Source organism: Rana temporaria, chromosome 11 (assembly GCF_905171775.1).
Source record: "Rana temporaria chromosome 11, aRanTem1.1, whole genome shotgun sequence".
Classification (NCBI taxonomy): domain Eukaryota; kingdom Metazoa; phylum Chordata; class Amphibia; order Anura; family Ranidae; genus Rana; species Rana temporaria.
Genome location: NC_053499.1, coordinates 132,561,492 through 132,582,020, shown reverse-complemented (window position 1 = coordinate 132,582,020; position 20,529 = coordinate 132,561,492). Strand labels below are relative to the sequence as shown.

The 20,529-nt window shown below is 45.2% G+C and overlaps 1 protein-coding gene across 4 annotated transcripts in view; it reads right to left on the bottom strand.

Annotated features, from left to right (window-relative positions):
- The window catches only part of LOC120917707 (c-Maf inducing protein), a 251,803-nt gene that overhangs the window by 17,305 nt on the left and 213,969 nt on the right, over positions 1 to 20,529 (bottom strand). For 2 of the 4 annotated variants that reach the window (XM_040329177.1, XM_040329179.1), the window contains 4 exons: positions 19,031 to 19,057; positions 17,695 to 17,743; positions 6,668 to 6,793; positions 2,097 to 2,213 (listed from right to left, as the gene is read on the bottom strand). In XM_040329177.1, coding sequence (XP_040185111.1) covers positions 2,097 to 2,213; positions 6,668 to 6,793; positions 17,695 to 17,743; positions 19,031 to 19,057 — 319 coding nt within the window. The remainder of the gene's footprint in view (positions 1 to 2,096; positions 2,214 to 6,667; positions 6,794 to 17,694; positions 17,744 to 19,030; positions 19,058 to 20,529) is intronic. The other 2 variants (XM_040329178.1, XM_040329180.1) reach the window with 1 other exon arrangement.

Here is a 20,529-nt window from a genome sequence, read left to right as displayed (position 1 = left end):
AACCCCCAACCTACAATAACTGCTCACAGTGCCATTCACCCCCCCCCCCCCAATACTCTCATAATTCCAGAGTGTCTTCAGTACCCACAGTACCTCCAATCTCCCACAGTGATCCCTAATTGCTGAAGAGCCTCCAGCTCCCCCAAAGTGTCCCAAACCTCCAACAGTACCCCCCCCCTGTTCCTCTTAGCCCCAACAGTGTCTTCCAGTCTCCCAAAGACCCCTTAAAAGCTCCTAGCATCATGGAGAGACCTCCTCCAGAAACCCCACCCCCTACATGGCGACCAAATCTGCTGCAGAGTCTGTACAAAAAAAGTGGCAACCACTCCAACCTATAACACACCTTTGCAGCAAGGTGCACATGGAAGGGCAATGCACATCACAAGCATCTTGATGGGCATCATGTGCGTCCCTGTAAGGAGCAGTGGGCTCCATCCAGGCATACCTGCCCTTATCTATCCATTCTTATACATGCTCCTACTATGAAGGCTCTGGAAATTTAGAGTTAGGACCGCAGTATATACAGAGGCGTGGGCACTGCTGCTTACGTGTATATTTACAAATGCCTCTGTTTTTAAAGTCAACTGTTAGACAAGGCCAATTTGGCTGGTAAGAGTGCTGAGAAATCCCTTGTTTGTTAGTGATGCGCATTGCCCTTCCATGTGCACCTTGCTGCAAAGGCCAGTTACAGATTAGGGTGGCCACTTTTTTGCACAGTTGGGTGAATTGGGTGCAGGGACACACTGGATGCCTTCGCTGCTATTGTGCTCTTGCTGGGCCTTCACGTGCATATCTGTGCCTTTAAGGAGGGGTGGGCTCCCTCCAGGCATACCTTCCCTTAATCTATCCATTCTTATATGTGCTCCTACTATGGAGACTCTGGAAATTTAGTTAGGCCTCCAGTATATACAGAGGTCCCTTGGCATGGGTAATGCCGCTTATGCATAGATTTGCAAAAACGCGTGCAAACAAAACCCTCTGTTTTTAATGTCATGGGGCTAATTTGGTTCTTTTGCAGGCTGGCTGGTAAGTGTGCTAAAAATCCCTTGTTTGGCTGTGATCTGCTGCAGAGTCCCCTAACCACCTCCAGAACCCCCATTCCCTCCACAGTGATACCCAGCCCCATCCAGCGCCTTCCAGCATTTCAATAAATATTTTGCACTTCAGCAGAGAAAATAAAGTGGATGGCTGGGGTGCTTAGAAGAGTGGACAGGCAGGGGCACCTAATTTTACCCCAAAAAAAATGGGAAAACGTATCGACTCAAGTATAAGCCTAGGGTGAGAAATGCAGCAGCTACTGTAAGTAGAAAAGAGGGTCAACAATGCCCATTTGCAGCCTCACTGTGCCCATCTGCTTACCTGATCTCCCACTGTGTCGTGCAGTCTTAACTGCAGTCGGTGGCCATCCAGTGTAACAAAGCCCTTCCTCCTTCTCGATAGACGGTACACTGATGCCGTTTCCCAGCAGTGAGTCAGTGTTCAGCATTCCGCCTATCACCGACGAGGCTTTGTTACACTGGACGCCCACTGACTGACTGTCAACAGCGGGAGACTCGAGTGTAAGGCGAGGAGGGCTTTTTCAGCACAAAACAAATGTGCTGAAAAACCAAGCTTATTGTATACTCGGTAATTGATCAGATTATTTACATCAAGCTAAGTGTTTAAAGAAATAAAAAAAAATGGCAGTTGCCAATTAAAGAATAATTTTTCCTTAAAAACAGAAATGTGATGCAACTATTCCAGAATGAGGTTATTTATCTTTTTTCTCACTGCATAGATTCAATCCGTTTCTAACTCACATGAGAGGTGACAGCTTTGTAAAGCACTGTAGAGTATGTTGCTCTGTAGACATAGGCAAGTGCAATATCTTCTTTACGTCAGCACAGAGTTGCTTCCTGTCTCCATGCTCTGTAATCTTTAATACCCATTTTGCAGCCCTTTATCTGTCTGTGTGCCCTGCCTTTCTTCCCTACAGTGCAGCTAAGATAGAAGTGGGGATACAGGAAATTTTGCCAGATACACAGTACCCCGAGCCATCTGCGCTCTGTTTTCTGCGAGTCATTAAGCCAATGTGTGCTTATTGGCAGTTCTCGTACCTCCACCATGGTCTGGTTCCCTCGCAAGGCAAGCAACATGCATGGCCCCAGCTTATTCTCCGCCAGCGACAGGAGAAATTTCTTGGTTTTATAACAGGAACCCATCAAAATGTGAACCTGCGGGAGAAGAGAAGCGTTACACTGGACTTATAAAAAGACAAATACATCTTAACAAGCATAGACTGCATCTTTTTTTAAATGTGCTTTGTCATTTATAAAAAAAAAAAAATTACCACGACATTGCATTAACTACTTTCCATGTTTATATAGGGCTGCCATTGTGTGTGCTACAGAGTTCACAGACCCTTCCCCAGAGGAGCTTACAATCTAATGTCCCAGTTTAAAAAGGACACGCGCTAGATCAAGTTTCATCAGAAGCCAATAAATCTATCAGTAGGTTTATTGATTTTGGAACAGACTGTGTGAAAGCCATGCAGATACAAGGCGAACATGCAAGCCACATGATGGTATCCCTTTTGGGAGCTAAACCCATGACCTCAACTCTGCATGGCGAAAGTGATAAATAAACCTGTGTTGTATTAAAACCCTCCAAATTAAAGTGTCATTAAGGGTACATTTACACTGAGCACGGGTTTGAAATCGTGCAAGTTCAGCAGAACTCGCATGATTTCAAACCCACAATTCCTGTGCGAGTTCGGGGGCAATTTGAAAGGGATCTGTGCGGGTTTCATGCACAGATGTCTATTGAAATCGCCCCTGAAGTCGCTAAAAGTAGTGCAAGAACTACTGCCCCGATTGGGACAGTACCGTTGTCGGCAATAGGCTGCGATTTGACAAGTCAAATCATGCCGATGTGAATGGGGCTAAACCTCTCACCATAAAAAAATATCAATAAATGGTGTATAACATGCTGTCCATACTCAGTCACTATAAGATTTGTTTTCTGTTTTCTGCAAAAAAACTGGTTGATCCTGCTGCTCTCTATATCCCCCTTCTGTCCATGTCCCCAATTCAGCTATGGATTTTGCAGAGCAGTGTTGGTAGCTCTGCACATGCTCAATTTTCAGTGTGTTTCTATAACGAGCATTTCCTTCCTATCACATCTAAGCAGCTCATGTGACTACAGAGTCACACATGTGGGTGTATACCCAGAGGTAAATGACAGCCCTCTCCCTCCCTCCTCCTCCATGCCCACAATGGGGGAGGGATATTACATGTACATTATTGGTGGCTTCACTTCCCTCAAATACATTACGAAAAGCTTGACTTAGAATGAAGCCCTCCAGCACCACACTGTCACTGCAGACAGGGCTTCCATCTTCACCACGTCTTCCTTCCAGGTTCGTGTCCTCAGCCTTCTGGAGGACACGTGCAGGAGTCATGGACTGCGGCATGTAGCTCTGAAGGGACGGCACAGTATGCTGTCCCCTCAGAGCGCATGCACCGATGACATACCAGCTTCATGCAGTGTGAATAACTCCTAAACCATGCAGGTTTAGGGGGATATTTAACTGTACCTACAGGTAAGCCTGATTATAGGCTTACCTGTAAGTACAAGTTCAAAAAAAGGGTTTACTTCCACTTCAAACAGTGTGTGTTTAGTATCACTTTAGGATTGCCCTGCATAGTAGGCAATGCAAGATGCCTTACCATACCTTTTATAACGTCTTTATTTTACAAGGTTTTAGTATAGCATAGCTTTAAGTGATGGGATCAGACTTTTGTATACCATGGTTTTGGACACAATAGGAATCTGTATACCAATTCTCTTCCTTCTGTAAAATGTTTAGTTAAGGGAGCCAACACCAATTTGGAGCTGGGACTATACACATATGGCCGGGTTTAACACTGGTATGACACAACTGTTGTTTTCAGGGGCAAGGAGTGCAACAATCTAAAACAGTGGTCTCCAAACTGCAGCCTGGGGGCCAAATGTGGCTGTTTGCTTGCCTTTACCCCTGGGGCAGTATTCCACCAACTGGCTCCAATGAAGGAGCACCATTTCCCCTACTGAGACCATCAATGGGGCACAATTCTTCTCATTGATATCAACAACAAGGCATTATTCCTCCCATTAAAACCAATGATGTGCCGGGGCATTTTCTACTCCCCCCCCCCTAAAACCTTAGACTGTAAATTGGCCCTTTGCTTTGAAAGTTTGAGACTCCTGATCTAAAAGGTACAGGAACAGCCATTAAAGCCATGAAACTGGTTTCATATCACTGACTTCGCCATAGGTTTATTGTGCACCTAAATGCGGGACTGTCTCAGAAAATATGGGTCTGTTGCCATCTATGCTATAGGCCACGGACATCTATTCCTTAACACAGCTCTCTATTATTATTTTGCCATCACCTTCATAATATCAATTCTTGTTTTGTGTCGTAAACCTTGCTGGGTATTGCATTTCAGGCCCTAGTGTTTCACCACGTGCAGTGTACAGTAACATCCCATAAAAACATTTTGCACAATTCCCAGGCCTTATGGCCGCAATTTATAATGGTCCTGCAGTTTTGTGGCAGGCTGTTCAATGCCAAGAATTCTTGTAAAGAAATACTGTCAGAAATGTCAAGGGTGGCCAATCTCATCTGCACAGAATTCCATGGAAACTCCACGCAAATCCAGCCCCAGTTTAAATTTATGCTTTTCAAATAGCAGCTGAATGCAATGCAATGTTATCTACTGCCTTATGGTGGGGCTCTGCTCTTATGTGGAATGAATGTCAGATTTCAGCATCAACTTTTTTGCATTTTAACCACTTGGTTATTGGCCCATAGTCAAAAGACGTCCTATTTTTAAAGATGGATATCTCAGTAACGGCAGCAGCTGCTGCCACAACCGAGGTATTCATCTTTAGTGCCAACGGTCCTGTAAACGATAACGGCGGTCTCCGCGGCGGATTCGCCGCAAGATTGCCGTTATCGGTGGCGGGAGAGGGCCGCCGCTTACCGTAGCCGTCGGTAGCGGCGGAGGAGATCGGGACCGTTCAGCAGCTGACTGGGGTTGCGAGTGAAGGAAAAATGTCCTTCACCCGTCCCCATAGCTCTGCTGGGCGGAAGTGACGTCAAAACGTCAGTCCCGCCCAGCGTCTTAAAGCAACATTTTTTTTTTGTCATTTGAAAAAATTACAGTTTAATTTTTTTTTTTTTCTTGCATTTTAGTCTAAATATGAGATCTGAGGTCTTTTTGACCCCAGATCTTATATTTAAGAGGACCTGTCATGCTTTTTTATATTACAAGGGATGTTTACATTCCTTGTAATAGGAATAAAAGTGATATTTTTTTTTTTTTATTTCAGTGTAAAAAAATTATAAACTAAATAAAAATAAATAAGAAAACAAAAAAAAAAATGTTTTAAAACGCCCCGACGAGCGCGCGCACAAAAGCGAACGCATACGCGAGTAGCGCCCGCATATGAAAACGGTGTTCAAACAACACAAGTGAGGTATCGCCGCGATCGTTAGAGCGAGAGCAATAATTCTAGCCCTAGACCTACTCTGTCACTCAAAAAATGCAACCTATAGAATTTTTTAAACGCAGCCTATCGAGATTTTTAAGGGTAAAAGTTTGACACCATGCCACGAGCGGGCGCAATTTTTAAGCGTGACATGTTGGGTATCATTTTACTTGGCGTAACATTATCTTTCACTATATATAAAAAAATTGGGCACATTTTATTGTTGTCTTATTTTTTAATTCAAAAAAGATTTTTTTTCCCCAAAAAAGTGCGCTTGTAAGACCGTTGCGCAAATACGGTGTGACAAAAAGTATTGCAATGACTGCCAGTTTATTCTCTAGGGTGTTAGAAAAAATATATATATAATGTTTGGGGGTTTTAAGTAATTTTCTAGCAAAAAAAATGTTTTAGTCTTGTAAACACCGAATCTGAAAAACAGGCTCGGTAATCAAGTGGTTAAATTCTTTTACAGAAGCCCCAGTGTAATATGGTTTTCCAGGGAAGCGGAGGGTGGAAGCTCAGAACACACCGAGGTCGATATACTATAGGAGCTGAGAATCTTATTTAAATATACTGTGTGAATATATACGCTTTAAGTGCTCGTTCACACCACAACAATGTCCTCCAGATCAGTTCTGGATGTGTTTCTGCATGCACGTTAAAGCATTGTTGATGTGTTGCGTTTTTTTTAAGCTTTTTTGGATGCATTACAGATGCTTTCCCCCCCCCCCCATTGTATTGGGGTCTGGTGCGATTTTTATGCATTTTTAATGCTTTTTACTAGAGATGCACCGCATTTCAACTTTTTCAGTGCACACATATACAGAAATAAAATCCCATTTTTAATAGGGAGTGAGGATTAGAATATATATTTTAGGTGTTTATTGTCTGTGTACCTAAATTCCCTTCACTTCCTGTGACAAGTGTCAACAGGACAGGAAGTGAAGGTAAATTTCCCCAGCAGACACACAAAACGGGAAAAAACACTTATTTTCCCACTCCAATATGACAAACACTCTCAAGAAATATTTTTTAACAGAATGTATAGAAAGTCACAAGAGCACATCTACTTAGTTCTTCAAACAGTCATCCTAGAACCATAGTGAAAAGAAGGGTAAAGCAAAGCTTGCAGTTGGCAGAAACTTAAACTCACATTATTGCAGACACGTACCATGCTGGCAAAAAGTTCACCGTCGTCATCACAGGCGACGCCCCCTGGGCTGTATAGCTGGAACCAGCCATCCTTCCCTGCTCTGACGCTCAAGAGACAAGAGTGAACCTGCAGGAGGAGAAAGAGTTTTAATAAAGTAACACAATTCTCATCTTAAGCAAATTGCCTTTAGCCAATTTCAATTCAGAGCGATTTGACATATAAAATACAAACAACTGTTTTCACCCAAATAAAAAGGTATATTGATTGATTAAAGAGACCCTGTCACTTTGCCCATTTCAGGCATAACTAGCCGACTACAGGCCCATTTATATCAACCTTCTCTGCTCTTCCCCCTACACTCTATTGCTTTAGTAGTAGTTTGTTTAGTAGAATTGATGGTGTAATCCCATCTTTGGGCTCCTCGGGCCCAAGCAATGCATGGAAGTCACATACAGTAGGTGACCGCGATATTGTGTCAATCTCGCTTCCTTTCCCGGCGAGATTGAGCACCTACGAGCCCCATCGCGGGAGCCAGCGCCGAGCTGGCTTGCCGCGATGGAGACAAAGCCATCATAGAAGCGACGGGAGATCCGACTTGGATTCCCGTCAATTCGAGCTGCAGCATTTGGTATGCATTCCTGAGAGGGAAAACTCCACGCGATATTTCAAATGAAAAACCGACATGGGTTCCCCCCCCAGGAGCATACCAGGCCCTTAGGTCTGGTATGGGTTGTAAGGAGACCCCCCCCCCAGGCCAAAAAACCGACGTAGGGGGTCCCCCTACAATCCATACCAGACCCGTATCCAAAGCACGCTACCCGGCCGGCCAGGAAAGGAGTGGGGACAAGCGAGCGCCCCCCCCCTCCTGAGCCGTACCAGGCCACATGCCCTCAACATGGGGGGGTTGGGTGCTCTGGGGCAGGGGGGCACACTGCGGGGCTCCCCCACCACAGAGCACCCTGTCCCCATGTTGATAAGGACAGGGCCTCTTCTAGACAACCCTGGTCGTTGGTTGTCGGGGTCTGCGGGCGGGGGGCTTATCGGAATCTGGGAGCTCCTTCAAATAAGGGGGCCCCCAGATACCGGCCCCCCACCCTAAGTGAATAAATATGGGGTACATCGTACCCCTACCAATTCACCTGGAGGCAAAGTGTAAAAGTAAATAAACACACGACACAGGGTTTTTAAAATAATTTATTAGTCTGCTCCGGGGGCCCCCCCTGTCTTCTTTAGCTCTTTTAGCAGGGGGGCTTCTTCTTCACCGGTGTCTGGTTCTCTTCCGCTCTCTGGGGGGTCATCTCCGCTCTCGGGGGTCTTCTCCGCTCTCCGGGGGGGGCTTCTCTGGGGGGTCTTCTATCTCCTCCGCTGTTGACTCGGCGCACCCCGGTTCTTCTCCCGCTCTCCGGTGCCTTCCCCTTCAGGGCAGCCCGCTCTTCTGTGACGTCGTCTTCTTCTCTTCTTCTGCCTTCTCCCGATGTTGGCACAACGCCTCTTCTCGCTGCAATGACGGGTGCGCGGTTCGCACCGATTTATATAGGCCGCTCTTATGATGTCACAGTCCCATCATGCTCCGGTACCTACCCTTCTCTTCCCTGATGAAGTAGTCCTGAGCTCAGTGTTTGAGACCTCCACCATCACAGGAGTGAGGTGGATGACTAGGCCTCACTTAGCAACATGTGGGAATATTCCTGTCAGGCTTCATAAAAGGTATTGTAAATGGTCTACACCTACTTAGCTATGGGGGGGGGGGGGCGACACAAAGGTCTCATGATACAAATTTTGACATGTGGTATGACTGTAGAATGCATATAACAAAATAATAATATTAATTTTGTAAGAGAGAGAGACGTTTGTTTCTAGAAACTGTTATGAGCTTGGGCATAGCACTATGTAACTTTGGATTATTTTCCTAAAAAAAAAAAAAAAAAATCAATGAAGGAAAATTACCTGTAAAAATAATTAAAGGGGTTGTAGGTACATTTTTTCCCCTAAATAGCTTCCTTTACCTTAGTGCAGTCCTCCACTTACCTCATCCTTCCATTTTGCTTTTAAATGTCCTTATTTCTTCTGAGAAATCCTCACTTCCTGTTCTTCTGTTTGCAACGACACACCGTAATGCGACACTTTCTCCCTGGTGTGGAGAAAGCCTCTTGAGGGGTCGAGTAGGAGTGTCAGGACACTCTCTACTTTGCAGATAGAGAAAGGAGCTGTGTGTTAGTGAGCGTCCTGACACTCCTGCTCGCCCCCTCAAGAGGCTTTCTCCACACCAGGGAGAAAGCCTCGCATTACGGTGTGTAGTTACAGACAGAAGAACAGGAAGTGAGGATTTCTCAGAAGAAATAAGGACATTTAAAAGCAAAATGGAAGGATGAGGTAAGTGAAGGAGGACTGCACTAAGGTAAAGGAAGCTATTTAGGGATTTTTTTTTTTTTACCTTTACAACCCAAATATGCGATTTTTAAAATGGTCTGGCCATAAGAGAACAGTGATTTTTCTGAAAAGCTTGCCTTAAATAAATTTTGCATTGCTGGAGAATATAATATTAATTAAATAAGGAGAAAATGCTAAATACAGTCAAGGCATTCCAGGACTGCCAACAAAAATCTTCTCTAAAAAGGCAGAAGGTATGACGCAAATGGCGGTCTACAGCTGACGTTTGTTTTGTTACTACATGCTGAGTTAGTCATGTCATGAAAATAGAGTACCAGTCTGGATTTTTTTTGATTTTTAAAGGAGATTTGTCAGAGGCAGTGTACACATCAGCCCGTCTGACTGGGAACTCCTCAAGGTGAAATATGTAACTGAAATAATGTTCTTCTTTTCCCACTCCCAGCGCACGATCGAGATGGCTGTTCTTTCCCGAGATTAAAGCTGAGCTCCAGGCAGATATATAAAAAAAATATCAATTACTGCATTATGTATTAATGAAAAAATAATTAAGTGCATTTTTAAAGCCTCATTGAACTTTCAATTTAAATCAGCTAAGCACATATTCTAGGCACATCAAAAGGTGTGTAAAGTCTTATGCCGCGTACACACGACCGTTTTTCGGGTTTTAAAAAATTACGTTTTTTTCAACCTGATCGTTAAAACGGCCTTGCCTACACACGATCGTTAAAAAAAAATGCTCTCGCAAAGCGCGGTGACGTACAACACGTACGACGGCACTATAAAAGGGGAAGTTCCATTCGGATGGCGCCACCCTTGGGGCTGCTTTTGCTGATTTTGTGTTAGTAAAAGACGATTCGCGCTTTTCAGTCTGTTACAGCGTGATGAATGTGCTTACTCCATTACGAACGCTAGTTTTACCAGAACGAGCGCTCCCATCTTATAACTTGCTTCTGAGCATGCACGTTTTTCACGTTGTTAAAGCCCACACATGACTATTTTTTACGACGTTAAAAACGTCGTGAAAAATTAGAGCATGTTCTAAATTTTTAATGGCCATTTTTTACATCGTGAAAAATGCTCTGGAGCCCACACACGATCGTTTTTAATGACATAAAAAAAAACGTCATTTGTTACAACCCAAAAAATGGTCGTGTGTACGCGGCATTAGGCCGGCCATACATGGTGCAATATTCTTACCTGCAACCACGGGTTGCAGGAAAGAGATTTGTACAATTCCCCAACACAGACAGTTCTGACAGGGGACTCAGCAATTGTCTTCTCCCGCCATTCCTTCCGAGACAAGACTGATTACTTATAGCCGCTAGCGATAATTGCAAAAATCTGGCAGGCTGGTTGTACCCAAGTTGATCAATCTGGTACATTTAGCCTGCCTGTTAACGGTTCGAATCTCAGCCGGTTCCTACTGAACTGGCTGAGATTTGAACAGTGTATAGCCGGCCTTACCATTTATTTTCTTTGGAAAGCATACAAAGTCTGAGCAGTAAAGTCTCTCTGGGGATGAGGTTCAGGTTTGCGGTAAACCCTGCAGGTCAGAGACATGGCTTGAAGCTTGTGGGCCCCCGATGCAAAAGTTGACCTGGGGCCCCTCCACTACCACCCACCGCGTCGGGTGACAGGAAGGCTGCATGGGCCCGTGGCTGGCCCTCTGACTTCCAGATTCACATACATGCCCACCGCTTTCACCTGGCAGATCAGAGTATGGCCTGCCTGCCCCCACTTTGTGAACAGTTGAGCAGGGCAGGAGGGGAGGCGAGCAGAGAGTGCGTCGCCAGGGGATAGAGCTTGCGCCATCATCCTGTGTAGGTGAAACTGTAAACTCAGAAGGCCTGGAATGTGTCTGGGTAGGCATCTGCCCGGGCCCTCTGAGTTTATTAATAAGGAATATATATACCGTATTTTCCGGCGTATAAGACGACCTTTTGGATGCAAAAAAATGCATCCAAAGTCGGGGGTCGTCTTATACGCCGGTACCTGTCTCCGTCAGGCTGTGGGCATCCATGATTTAAAAGCCGCGCCTCCTCCTCAGAGGAGAAGAGAAAAGAAAGTAAGGTAGGGAGATCGTCTTGGCCGGCACAGTGGAGGCATGTGGTGGCACAGTGGAGGCATGTGGTGGCACGTAATGGCACAGTGGAGGCATGTGGTGGCACAGTGGAGGCATGTGGTGGCACAGTGGAGGCATGTAATGGCACAGTGGAGGCATGTAATGGCACAGTGTAGGCATGTAATGGCACAGTGGAGGCATGTAATGTAATGGCACAGTGAGGCATGTAATGTAATGGCACAGTGAGACGTGTAATGTAATGTAATGCAATGGCACAGTGAGGCATGCAATATAATGGCACATTGAGGCGTGTAATGTAATGGCACAGTGAGATCTGAAAAAAGCCTGTTTCTGTCAGCGGTTGTTCTGGCTACCCCTTAGCTTCCAGAAAGACTAGTAGGAAGGGGGTAGTCTTATATAGCGAATATATCCCAAAACCAAAATTTTTCCTGGAAAAATAGGGGGTCGTCTTATACGCCCAGTCGCCTTATACACCGGCAAATACGGTATGTTATGTACCGTATTTATTGGCGTATATCGCGCATTTTTTTGCCCTGAAAATCAGGGCAAAATCGTGGGTGCGCGATATACGCCGATACCCGCGCCGAGTTTTGAATACTGCGCCGACATATACCGAGCGCAGTACACTCGGGTATAGTCGGCCAGTCTCGGCTTCTTCCGCGGTCACGTCCTGGACGTACAGGACGTGAGCGCAACAGTTGCCGAGCCTGCCCGAGTGTACTGCGCTCGGTATATGCTGGCGCAGTATTCAAAACTCGGCGCGGGAAACGAGCGGGGAGGACGCCGCAGAAGGACGCCGGACCTGCCGAAGAGGACTCCGGACCCGCCGCAGAAGGACACCCGAAGCCGCAGAAGGACGCCGGACCCGCCCGAAGAGGACACCCGAAGCCGCAGAAGGACGCCAGACCCGATGAGGCCGCCGCGCAAGACACCAAAACTGTAAGTACAAAAATAACTTTTTTTCCACAGGAATGGGGGTCACTTTAGGGGTGCGCGGTATACGCGGGAGTGCGTTATACCGCGATAAATACGGTACATCTGTGTGGTTCATTTGGTACATTATTAAAGGGATTGTAATGGGAATTTTTAAGAAAATCGGTCACTTTACCCTGAATGATTCCATTAAACTGAAATTATTAATGAGATCACTATGGGCTTTTTATTTGTTTGTTCCTCCATACATGGAAATACAATTACTGCAGCACTACCAAGCAGGAAGCAGAGCCTGTATATGTAACTAGAAAACATGGCTTCCCATATGTCTATGTACTAGATTTAGAAAAAAAAAAGTCAAAAGCAAGATTCACAACCATTTAGTGATACAATAATTTACAGTAAGCTGCTCATATTTTCATATATACCTTTAAAAATATAATACAATAGTTTCCCTTTACCCTGCATTTTTCAAACAATTTTCCCTAGCATAATCTATTGCCGGCGAAATGGGGATACAAATATTTACATAATACAGAAAGGCGTAATGTGGTTACCAGACGAAACAGCTTAGCATAATGGAAAGTGCGATCAATTTAACTTTCAGATAGCAGTGAGGGAAAGGACCGAGATGTAAACCAATAGAAAATGTATAGCACCTCCCACATCTAGTAGGTCAGAGCATGTCTGAGAGCGGATTCAAGGTAGAGATACTGTGCCATAGGGATTTATGGGAAACGGGAAAATCCGACCATGTGCCATGATCCATACCGTGTAATGTTTATTTTTCATTTTCATGTCTGAAAGTAAACCTGTACTTTGCTTAGAAAATGTCATTAAAGCGGGAACTTCCTCTCATTGGAACCCTCCCCCCCCCCCTCCTTTCAGGGGGGATGGGGGTGCAGATACCTGTCTTAAGACGGGCATTTGCACCCACTTACGGCCACACAGTCTGCTGGCAGGACGTCAGATCCTGTCCCCCCATTGTGTTCTGGGAAACACACAGCTCCCAGAACACAGCGGGAACCAGTGAGCACAGGGCAGCGCGACTCGCGCCGTAGGGAACCGGGCAGTGAAGCTGAAGCGCTTCACTTCCTGGTTCCCTCACCGAGGATGGCGGTGGGGGCAGCAGAGTGACGAGCGATCGCTCGTCCTCTGCTGCCGATGGCGCTGGACCCCAGGACAGGTAAGTGTGCTAATATTAAGGCTGCATTCACACCTGAGCGTAGCGTTTTTTCTGATGTTTTGTCGCGTGTATTCGCGCGTTTGCATACAGCGTTGTCTGACGTTTTTGAACTTCGACGTTTTTTATTTTAGCCAATAGGAAAAATGATCATCTCTTTCATCACTTGTTGCTATGTTTGTAGATTTTTTTATCTTCTTCCTGGGTGAAATGTTCTATTTCACAGAACAGATTAAAGCGACAAAACGCCCGTAGAAACGCTGGTTGTCGCGATAGACGCTTGAATCGAGCGTTTCTATTACTTTTTATGGGAATACAAACGTTCTAAAACGCCCAAATCCGCCCAATTCGCGCGACAAAAAAGGGTCCGGAACTTGTTTGAGCTTCAGGCCTTCGGCTTCAGACGTTTTGGAGTGGAGATGTGAACCATCTCCATTGAGAATAATGGATTTTTTCCCCTCTAGCGTTTTGGAGCTTCATGCTTCAGGCGACAAAACGCTCAGGTGTGAATGCGGCCTTAAGGCGTCAGCATACCAAGATATTTTGGACAATTTCAGGCTCCCAACTTTGTGGGAACAGTTTGGGGATGGCCCCTTCCTGTTCCAACATGACTGCGCACCAGTGCACAAAGCAAGGTCCATAAAGACATGGATGAGCGAGTTTGGTGTGGAGGAACTTGACTGGCCTGCACAGAATTCCGATAGAACACCTTTTTTGGAAATGTTGTTATATATATATATTTTTTTAATTTTTGGGACATTTGTTACTATATATATATATATATATATATATATATATATATATATATATATATATATATATATATATATATATATATAGAGATATATATATATATATATATATATATATATATATATATATATATATATAGATAGTGTATGTGAGAACTCTTTTGCACTTTATATATTTTTGCACTTTGATGTTGATGTTTACATCATGTTGATGCCATTTCTTTTTTTTATCTATTCATGGTATGGTTGATTTAGTGGGTGAGCGCACCAAACTTTCTTAACTACATCGTCTAAGCAGGGTATTGAGGCTTTTACAGGTGCTGCTGCCAATTTAGATCTCAGCGCTGGTTTTTGTTTTATTTTAACCTGTACTTTGCCCACAGTATGTAAAGTTGAGGAGAGTGGAAAGATCGCCTTGGACTCATTGGGTTATCCTACTGGTATTGTTAACTTAAGGTATTGCTGTTGGTGTAAATAATCTGGTTCCTGGGCAGGTGGCTTCTACACTCCAGAGAATTTTCCATAATCGCTGCATACCACAATGTCTGGTCTTTGGTACAAATTTATTGAACTGGACAAAGCACCTTGCAGCCCTGGCGAGGATTACCTCTAACTTGTCTCACACTTATAGGGGCTGAATAGTGTACATCATTTCAACAGCAAAGCGCGCACAAGAGTGAAACGCATGAGAGGGGGAAGTCCAAGGCAGGGTTGCAGCATACATTGCCCAGATCTATAAAGTTGGGTGAAAGAACGAATGTTATGGGAGTGAGGCTTTTAGATTTTCATGAATTTTCCCACAGAGCATGGATAGGCTTCCAATTGGTCTACACCAGGGGTCGCCAAACTATGGCCCTCCAGTTGTTCAGGAACTACAATTCCCATCATGCCTAGTCATGTCTGTGAATGTCAGTTTTACAATGCCTCATGGGATGTGTAGTTCTGCAACAGCTGGAGGGCCGTAGTTTGGAGATCCCTGGTCTATACACACTATTTTTTAGGCTGGAGATGGGTTACAAGCCTGGATAGGTGACATCCTCCACAGCATAGAGCAGGGAGTTCAGTTTAATCTGAGACCTGAGTGGAGGGAAAGCACACACCACCCTCTACTCCAGTGGTTCTCAACCTTTCTAGTGTTGTGACCCCTTGATAACATTTCACAAATTGTGGGGACCCCCAACAGTAAAATTATTTTTGTAGCGTGGAACCTGTACTACAGTGGTGTCTCGCAGCAGTGACACCTATGCTGAAATCAGGAGATAGGGTCTCCTTCAGCCCCTCCCACTTCACTTTCCTCACCCGTCAGCCGACTTCTAGTCTCTGCCCCTCAGCCATGCCGTGAACTGAATGGGCGGCTGCAAAGAGGCTGAGTAGGCGCCCGCGGGCTCCAGGAACAGCCCAGCTGAGGGGCCGAGAAAAGGCTGGGAGAGCGGTACGGGCTTCAGAAACAAGCCAGGATTTGGTGACCCCTGGCAAATCATCATTCGACCCCTAGGTTGAGAACCACTGCTCTACACAGTCTCAAGGAAACATGTACAGCCGAGGCTGTCAATCACCTTCTGTGTGCTGGTCAGGGGGCCAGGCTGTCCCTAGGCATTCAGTGTTCTCCACATAACTTGTCAGAAGTGACTAATACAGATAGCAGAGGAAGAGAGAGCAGATAGGAAACACTCTAGGTGCTTTAGATGGAGGCAAGTACATGCTATATAGGGATATGCTTTGTTAATATTTCATTTCAGAGGTTTACAATCACTTAAGGTATGCTGTGTTAGCATGTAGTATGACCTAACTTGAACCACAAGGAAATGGCCAGAAGTCAGATGATAGCGGTTTACTTCCTTTACGCAGAAAAAAGAAATAGAGTTCATAAAATGCCATTACTTTCCATTACGCCGGATTCACCTCAAAGTAGCAGAAGATAATAAAGATTATTGTCTCATCCTGATATTCTGTTATTTTCTGACACAACTGACTTCCTGTTAGTAATTCCAACAACGTTGAATAATATAAACGATGTGGTGAACACCGTTTGTAAAGGTGGTAGGTGCCGGATTACAATTCATATTAAAGGATCATTTCACCCAAAACTGATATTTATTTTTTGGTAGATCTTGGAGAGTTCAACCTACTCCATCTCTTAGGGAGTCTATAGAGAAGATTTCTTTATGGCTATTATAAAGGCCCCTGTCCCCCTGCTGGGTATTGTTTATTTAATTCTTAGGAGAAAGCATTGGAAGTTAATGGAACACAAGGCACTGGCGCACAACAGAAAACATTGGAACAGAGCAGGAGACACCAGCACACAACAGGAGACACCGACACACAACAGGAGACACCAGCACACAACAGGAGACACCAGCACACAACAGGAGACACCGACACACAGCAGGAGTCTCTGAAATACAACAGGAGATGCTGGAACACTCAAAAATGTGGGGAAACATCCAGAACTCCCAGGGCCACAAGAATTATAAAAATAGAGCACTCATTGTTGGGATATCCAAGACATACAAAAAGCCAAGAGCTTGACTCAGCCTGGCGCACAACAGAAAACATTGGAACAGAGCAGAAGACACCAGGAGACACCGGCGCACAACAAGAGACACCGGCGCACAACAAGAGACACCGGCGCACAACAAGAGACACCGGCGCACAACAAGAGACACCGGCGCACAACAAGAGACACCGGCGCACAACAAGAGACACCGGCGCACAACAAGAGACACCGGCGCACAACAAGAGACACCGGCGCACAACAGGAGACACCGGCGCACAACAGGAGACACCGACGCACACCAGGAGACACCGACGCACACCAGGAGACACCGACGCACACCAGGAGACACCGACGCACACCAGGAGACACCGACGCACACCAGGAGACACCGACGCACACCAGGAGACACCGACGCACACCAGGAGACACCGACACACACCAGGAGACACCGACACACACCAGGAGACACCGGCACACACCAGGAGACACCGACACACACCAGGAGACACCGACACACACCAGGAGACACCGACACACACCAGGAGACACCGACACACACCAGGAGACACCGGCACACACCAGGAGACACCGGCACACACCAGGAGACACCGACACACACCAGGAGACACCGGCACACACCAGGAGACACCGACACACACCAGGAGACACCGACACACACCAGGAGACACCGACACACACCAGGAGACACCGACACACACCAGGAGACACCGACACACACCAGGAGACACCGACACACACCAGAAGTCTCTGGAATACAACAGGAGATGCTGGAACACTCAAAAATGTGGGGAAACATCCAGAACTCCCAGGGCCACAAGAATTATAAAAATAGAGCACTCATTGTTGGGGTATCCAAGACATACAAAAAGCCAAAAGCTTGACTCAGCTCATCAGGCTTCACCTTTAACTAAAACAAATCACTTTTTAGTGGACTGTCTGTTTTATATCTCTATTACATAATGATTGTTTCAAGCTCTGAACAGGCATACATACATTTCCAATATATTTTTAAATGGTATTACCCAGCTAATTAGCTTGTGTCTATAACACACTTGATAATAAATGCAAAGCAAAAACAAGCTCTTTTCTCTTAGCAGCACAATAACCTTTAACGAGATAAGTCATTTCTTTCTCTGCACTATTCTTTCCCCCAGGGGAAATTCTTACCTCTTGCCTGGGGTCCTCTGCAAATCTCTGAATGACGTATTTCAGCTCCCTGTATGGGCAGGATGAGAAAACACACAGGTTAGTTGGTAAGCTCAGCTGGGAAGTTTTGCAGCGATTACACAGACATGGCCTGGGTCACTGAATGCAAAAAAAAGTGAAAGCAGAGAATCCAAAGTGTTTAAAGCTGAACTCTGGGAGTTAGACAAAATCTACCCTTGTAGTGGGCCTCCCCTGCACTGCAATGGTTAAAGGCTTGTTTAGTGTAGGGGTGGAGGGCTTAGCTGTAATACCTTATTCCTGGCTTCAGCAGGCTTCCTCCATTCACACCGCCAGTCTCAAGCTGGCCATAGATGGATTGAATCTCTGGCCAGGTTAAGCAGGTTCCAGCCGAGATGCAATCTATCTATAGGCAGGTTAATTGCACCCAAGCTGCATCGATCGACTTGAGACAACCCGCATGCTGGACTTTTAGAATGCGATATTTGCATACAGAAACCGAAGTGACATTTGTGGAAAGCATGCCTAAACCAAGGTGACATTTTTAGATTAGAAAACATTAGCTGAGCTAAACATATAGACAGCTGAAGTTACATTCAAATATTCAATAGTCTGGTATAAGCTGAATTTGACCCTGCCCTTTCCATCATCCAAACCTCTCTGATGGGCCTTGATTATGATCCACAATCCAAGTAACCAATAGGGAGGTTTAGGAGGCAGCAACAGGCAAGATCAAGTCCACCTTTTCAAGCTAAAGTTGAGAATTGCCTGTAACTTTATCTGCAGTCTCATTAACCAATAGGGGGGTTTAAGAGGCAGCAACAGGCAAGATCATGTCCACCTTTTCAAGCTAAAGTTGAGAATTGCCTGTAACTTTATCCGCAGTCTCATTAACCAATAGGGGGGTTTAAGAGGCAGCAACAGGCAAGATTAAGCCCACCTTTTCAAGACAAAATTGAGAATTGCCTATAACTTTATCCGCAGTCTGATTAACCAATAGGGAGGATTAGGAGGCAGCAACAGGCAAGATCAAGCCCAACCCAAAGTAAAAGTTGAGAATTTCCTAACACTTTAGCCTATATCTTTAGATTATTTTGACACGCTGTGTTCAAAGAAGATAACCCATTCATTGTTTACTTTATTTTTCAATACATGCTCTGTTAATTTTGCCCAGGCTAGAGACAACTTTACTTTTAGTGCTTTTAATCACGAAACTCAGGTTGAGGGAGAAAGGGGGTCTCCTTTTAGTCACGTGTCATCATTTAACAGCAAAGCCCTAGTCCAGCAGATTCTCATTCATGAATTAGATTAGAATTTCAGATCTTATTTTTATACTCACTTTGTAAATGTTTCATGGGCAAGAGCTCTGCAAAAAAAGAAGCAAACACACATTAAAAAAAACACAAAAAAAAAGCAAACACACATTAGGTTAAAACTGCTAAACAGAGAATCATTAAACAAAAGTAAAGCTAAAATGATAATATCGATAGCGATTAAATACACCAGTAACTCTAAAAGTTATCCACACGGTCAATATGGATGAAAGGTTCCAAAGCTTTGAGACACACAAGGATAGCCGACACTGATGTATTGCCGATGTGTGAGAAAGAGCAATGATGACCTGTAAGATATCTCGCCATTTTCAAGCAAGATTTGACAATATTTCAGGTTTTTTGACATTTCTGTTTGTGTCGCTGTTAGGAAGGTTTAACTCCACTCCTTGTCCTGGTGTCCAGGGGCTCCCAAGGACAGCAAGTGATGGGGGGGCGGGCAAGAACACTTTTTTTTTTTAGTAAAGTGAGGGGTTACAATCTCTAACCGTGGAAAATCACAAAGGAGTGCCAAAAAAAAACTGATTAAAGAATCCCAATATAATTAAAATTGTTGGTAAATATGTCATAAAATCATCCAACGCATTTTGTGCAACACCACGTCATCAGGTCTCGACACAGGATAAACCTTGGATGGACATTGACCTTAGTGCCGATTCACAAAGGGGCAACCCGACTTATAGCGCGACTTTTCAAGGCGACTTCAGCACGACTTGGAGCAACTTACAGCGTGACTTGAAGTTGCCTCCAGGACAGGCGACTTTGCCAGTGGCCAATCAAACAATAATCAGCTCTGTGGGAGGGAGGGGTTTGCCTGAGAAAACTATTTTCTCTGCCTGTAAAGCAGTGGTTCTCAACCTGGGGGTCAAATTACAATTTGCCAGGGGTCACCGAATCCTGGGCTGTTCCTGAAGCCTGCATCGCTCTCCCAGCCTTTTTGCAGCTGCCCAGCAGCTGTTCCTGGAGCCCGCGGCCGCCCACTCTGCCTCTTCCCAGCCGCCCATTCAGTTCACGGCATAGGTGGGGGGGAGAGACTAGAGGTCAGCAGACTGGTGAGGAATGTGAAGTGGGAGGAGCCAGAGGAGACCCTATATCCTGATTTTGGCATAGGTGTCACTGCTTCGAGACACAGTGAGTAACACTATCTGTAATTAGAGTTGCCATTAAAAGTCCCCACTACAGTTCTCAGATTAGCAGATGACCTTCATCAAGAGCACTTAAGTTGGCTGATCAGAACTCCCCCCAGCACTGCCATTGATCCCACCCCCCACCAGCACTGCCACTCATCCCAACTCCCCGCCAGCACTGCCACTCATCCCATTCCATAATTTTACTGTTAGGGGTCCCCACAACTTGGGAAATGTTATCAAGGGGTCACGGCAGTAGAAAGGTCAAGAATCACTGCTGTAAAAAGTGATCCGACTTTGGAGGCGACTTCCATTGAAATCAATGGGTACAAGTTGCCTAGAAGTCGCCTTGAAGTAGTACAGGAACCTCTTCTGAAGTC